Source organism: Echinops telfairi, unplaced genomic scaffold, assembly GCF_000313985.2.
Source record: "Echinops telfairi isolate 266 unplaced genomic scaffold, ASM31398v2 ScPeMD7_4225;HRSCAF=4972, whole genome shotgun sequence".
NCBI classification, from domain to species: domain Eukaryota; kingdom Metazoa; phylum Chordata; class Mammalia; order Afrosoricida; family Tenrecidae; genus Echinops; species Echinops telfairi.
Window position 1 is genome coordinate 18,276,251 of NW_022108124.1, and position 5,335 is coordinate 18,281,585.

The 5,335-nt window shown below is 50.5% G+C and overlaps 1 protein-coding gene across 5 annotated transcripts in view; it reads left to right on the forward strand.

Annotated features, from left to right (window-relative positions):
- The first annotated feature begins 45 nt into the window (after window positions 1-45).
- Window positions 46-5,335, forward strand: part of LOC115867883 (zinc finger protein with KRAB and SCAN domains 7) — a 15,489-nt gene continuing 10,199 nt past the window's right edge. For all 5 annotated transcript variants that reach the window (XM_045295020.1, XM_045295021.1, XM_004708545.2 and 2 more), the window contains exons 1-2: window positions 46-270; window positions 1,743-2,271. In XM_045295020.1, the coding sequence (XP_045150955.1) occupies window positions 1,861-2,271 (411 nt within the window). In that variant the 5' untranslated portion in view covers window positions 46-270; window positions 1,743-1,860. The remainder of the gene's footprint in view (window positions 271-1,742; window positions 2,272-5,335) is intronic.

Sequence of the window (5,335 nt, forward strand, 5' to 3'; positions counted from 1 at the left end):
GCCGGATCGCTGTGCAAGCAGGCGCTTCTCCGCCTGGCACCGAGGACAGTGGGGAAGCAAGCGTCCAGAGCGGGCACCCGCAGTGTGGGCATTCCAGCACCCAGAAGCGATAAACCGCGGAGCCAGAAGGGAAGTAGGAAAATGGCTGGAACTGCCTAGAGGTGGGAGAACTCCGAACGGAGTTCACGTTGGTTTTGAAGCCCACCATTGTGGAAAGGAATGGAATCGCAGAGAAATAACAGTCTGCTCAGGGATGAGCCAGGGTGCAGGGTGAGTGGGAGCATAGCACAGATGCCCTCGTTACCTGTAAGGTGCTGATTTCCAAACAGGATTTTGCAATATGTGAATTGGAGGAAAGTAACCCACCACCACCACCATACACCCACACCCACATGTTAGAGAAAATGACCTGAAATGTTCAGCTCTGCAATTGGTTAGAATGATAACGATTCGCTAGAAAATGAACAAATATTGACTCAGATTTTAGGAGTTGAGTAAGCGAGAAAGCTTCAGAAACACTTCTTATGCCCACATTCATTCATTCACCAGGATTGTGTGTGCCGCTCTGTGTGGCAGCACCAAGATGGTTGGAAGCCAGGTGGGGTCCCGAGGAGCATGAGAGACCACCGGGTAAACCACAAACAATTACCTTGTGCCAGATGCTTCTAACGGGTTTGCAGGGACCCGAAACTGGAGTCAACTGAGTTGATAGCATGCTTTGGCTGGGAGAGATGGGAAAGGCTTTCTGAAAGGTCGGAGTGACTGAAGTCGAAGACCTTTAGGCTCCACTAGGCTCCTTTCATTTGCTGACCAACCGGCAGATGGAGTAGCAAACCTTACCGGAAGGGCTGTAGGTGAGGAATAGGAACCATCCAGAGAAAAGTGTGTTCTGAGTTATGCCAGATGAGGAAGAGATTGTCACAAGTTGAAAGGTGAAGAAAAATCTAAACGGAGAAAGCGTATGGCTCCAGCAGTGTCCCTAAAGTATCAGCCGCCAGTCTTCACTCTCCAGTTCATTCCAGCCAGGAAAAAGAATTTCGTGCATCCATTCCTGTCCATTAAAGATAGGTACTATCATACTTAAGGTGGATGGTTCAAACCCACCAGACACTTCACGGGAGAAAGATGAGGCTGGCTGCTCCCATAAAGATGTACAGCCTCGGAAACCCAGTACAGGGTCACTATGAGTCAGCATCGACTTGATAGCAGAGGGTTTGGGGTGGTGGGTTGACTCCTATCAAATTTCAGTGTACACCAAATCAACGTTGAAAAAGAAAAGGCAAAGGAAAACTTAAGTGATTTCTTTTGCTTCCTCTGACTCACCTTGCAGTTCCCACTTGGAGAGCTGGGAGTGGGGTGGGGGTGACTGGCACAAAGGTGAGCTAAGACCAGGTTGTGAAGAACTGTGGCTACTAGGGGTGAGCCTTGGGGGTCATTGCTATAGGCCAGTGGTGCTCAACCTGTGGGTCACGACCCCTTTGGAGGTCAAATGACCCTTTCACACGGGTCACCCGATTCATCACAGTAGCAAAATGACAGTGATTACGTAGCAATAAAAATACCTTTATGGTTGTGGGGGTCACCACAACGTGAACTGTATGAAAGAGTCACGGCATTAGGAAGGTTGAGAACCACTGCTCTAGGGGGTTAGAGCCACTGAAACGTGAAGACGTGGTACTACTTGGGTTGTGGTCCAGCTGGAGCTTAGCACTGACGACTGGTTTCTCTCGATATTTCTATAGGTGACCTTCCTGTGCCCTTCCTCTCCCCACCCCTGAAAGCCAGCTCCCGAGACCGGTATTACAGACGTGCATTTCATTCAGACAAACTGTAGCTGGAACATGCTTCTTGGGAGTCATCATGGCCACTGAAGGCAGGGGAACTTTGAACCTCACCCCTAGAGGCCCTGTTTTCCAGAGGCAGGCAGGATGCCTGGCTGTCAAGCAGGAGCCAGGGGGCCAGACCTGCAGTCTCCGAAAGAACCACCCTCCTGTCTGTGAAATCTTCCGGCAGCACTTCCGGCAGTTTTGTTACCATGAGACGTCTGGGCCCCAGGAGGCTCTGAGCCGACTCCGTGAACTCTGCCGCAGGTGGCTGATGCCAGAGGTCCACACCAAGGAGCAGATCCTGGAGCTGCTGGTGCTGGAGCAGTTCCTGAGCATCCTGCCCGGGGAGCTCCGCACCTGGGTGCAGCTGCATCGGCCCTGCAGTGGGGAGGAGGCTGTGGCTGTGGTGGAGGATTTCCAGAGACATCTGAGTGGACCAGGAGAGGTGAGCGACTTCATCTGGAATGGGTGAACCTGGAATAAGCCTTCTCCGGGCTCCAGGCTACCTTGCCCTTAGGGTCCCTGGCTGCTTCCATGGTTCGAGGGAAAGAGCTCTGTGCTGCAAGCCATAGGCAAAAAGGCAAACCCCAGCCAAGTTCTGAATCGTTCTGAAAGACTGGTGAGCCTGGCTTCTGCCTGGCCACCCACACCACACAGCATACCTGGCAGGTAGGGGGCTGCACACTGGGTGCAATCAGAGGATGGGATTTGGGGCCTCCAGGTGTGCAGTGACAGCAGCCCTCATTTGAGGATTTTGGATGGCTCACTTCGGGTGAACTCAGAGCCCATTCCCTCTCTTCCTGCTGCTTCTGCTCCTTATGAAAGATGACCCTTCTGGTCCGTCCAGTGGTCTCTTCCTTTGGCTCGCTCTCTAGGCCCAGCTTGCTTCTTTAATTCTGATTTCAGTGTATCTGATCCCTGGCGTTGTCTGGAATGTGAAGCCGAAGTCCCTCACACTAGAGGGAAGCTGGAAAGGGAATCCTCAATTTCGGGACCCCAGAGCTAACTGGCTCTGTGACCATCGATAAGTCAGTTCCTTGTAATGAGTCTCAGATGACTCCCCTGTCACCCAAGCAGGGGAGGCTCGGGTTCCCTCTAGTTGTACCCAGCTGTGCTTGACTAGGGAAAACCTGTGTATGACACTTCCCGCTTAGTCAGCAAATCATTGAAAAATGATTGCCTTTCTCTGCCTAGATACATATCCTGGGTCTAGACCGGTGGTTCTCAACCTTCCTCATGCTGCGGCCTTTTAATGCAGTTCCTCATGTTGTGGTAACCCTCCCAACCATAAAATTATTTTTGTTGCTACTTCATCACTGTCATTTTCCTACTGTGATGAATCGGGCGACCCCTGTGAAAAGGTCGTTCGACAGGCAAAGGGGTCACGACCCACAGATTGACAACCGTTGGTCTAGACCTCTTCCCAGTAGTAGAACCCATTGTTAACCATCAAGTCCTAGGAAAAGCAAGCACACACATATGAATCAGCCATGGCCAAAGTCTAGGAAGCAGCTAGAGCCAACCATGGGTGAAGACGCAGGGCTGAAGCAGTGGTGAGCACCATTCAGTGAGGCAGGTAGAAGGAGATTTTCCCTATTTCCTTTCTGTGCTTGGCTTAAAGTGTATCTTAGCTGAAGAGAGTGATCAGCAGTTAACAAGCAGGGCAGCTGAATATTCGTAGCTCCAGCATAGGAAGGGGGTTTGTGAACGCCCTTTACTTCTGACCATCAAAGCGTCCATTTTCTGACATGAGTACAGAAGGTGTCTCTCCTCGGCGAGGCTCAGAAAATATTCGTAGACTGGCTAAATGAGTAAACAAGCTTTCCGTGTGGCAAGTCAGTCGTGCAGCTCAGCAGGAAGGAGCATCTACAGGCGCAAGTCCCAGCTGTGGAAAGGCTTGAGAGAGATTCCTATGGGGCTGCGTCGTTTCTCACATCTTGTAGCTTATTTTAGGTCAGCGCAGATTGTGCAGAATAGGCCCACGCTGGTCGTTAACACCTGCCTTCTGACGAGTGAGGAGCGCACCGAGAGGTTATCGACTGACCGAAGATTGTCCTGAGGTTTAGCCAAAGTGAGTGCATCTTGAATACTCCCGAGTCAGGGACCAGAATTTCCCAGCTCTCTGGGCTCTGCCAGTGGACTGCCATCAAATCGATACCGACTCGTAGTGACCCTACCTGGGGTTTCCTAGGCTTAGAACTTGACAGGAGCAGACAGTGCCGTCTGGCTCCTACAGAGCAGCTGTTGGGTTTGAGCCTCTCCGTGAACAGTCTTCCTACCCAGCAGTGCAGGTCAAGCTCCCTCTTGAGGTGCTAAGCCACTAGCTTCCCCTTACTGCCTGGCTGAAGAATGGACTACCATTTTAGAATGAGAGTTGGAAATGGTTTTCACGGCTGTGAGTAAATGAAGCATGAACCTGAAGTCTAGATAGTAAATTGGAATGATGTCAGGGCTTAATCGGTACAGTTGTGTTATCACAGTGTGTGTAGTCCATCTCTTCTTCCAATACCCGTAGATTTCCATTCCATTCATGGGCACTGTCCAGGGAGAGCCTGGGAAGTACAGACCCTGGCGCCTTTCTGTTCTGCCTTCATGCTGGTGAGATAGAGCGTTAAGGAGGGAGCAGCTCCTAAACATCTCAGCAGATGTAACCCAACAAGGCAAACCCAGCAAGGTCGGTTCAAGGGCAGGTGACTTTCACCTTTTGCTGTGGCGTGATATGGGTCATGTTTTAGTTTTTCTGCTCCAAATTGTGAAATTGTGACAGTTGGCTTGATCACAACAAACAATGACTGCAGCAAAGAGACCCATGAGGTCTTCACAGGTTGCTGCTGCCCGATCTTCGTTGACTTTTTAGTATTTGGTTAGGAAGTGGTTCTACTTCTGAAAACTAGATTTGCAGATACACTCTTAGCAAAATACCAAGAGAAAGTCAGTGGGGAAATAATTTGGATACTAATGTACAGCCTGGCATTGCTCTAGGAGCTAGTGATGGCGATACACAAATTCTGGTCCTCAATAGCTTGTATTTCAGTGGTGAGAGGTAGACCCTAAGACAATTGAAAGACTAACAAGTGCTATGCAGGAAAAAAAAGTAGCTGGGTAATTTGAGGGGAAACGTGGCTGTCCCTGCTTTGCTAGTGTGGCTGGGGAAGAGTTCTCTGAAGAGGAGACACTTGTGCTATGAAAAACTGGGCAAGTGTTCTTGTTCTAGTGTCCGCTTGGACTGCCAGCTTTCGTCGCTATTTGTGCACATACAGGAACACATTCCTTTTATTTTCTCATGACTTCCTTAAGCATGGTCACTTGGGTGAGCGTTTACAGATCAAATTCCTTCCCCCCCACCAATTTTGAGACGCTTTGTCTCTTGACGTTCCTTGCAATCCGTCTGTTGCCACCGGCCCTGCCTGCCTACCTTCCTCCTTGGGTTCCCATTGCCACTCACTTCCCTTCCCCGCCCTGCCTGCCTTCCTCCTTGGGTTCCCATTGCCATTCACTTCCCTTCCCGC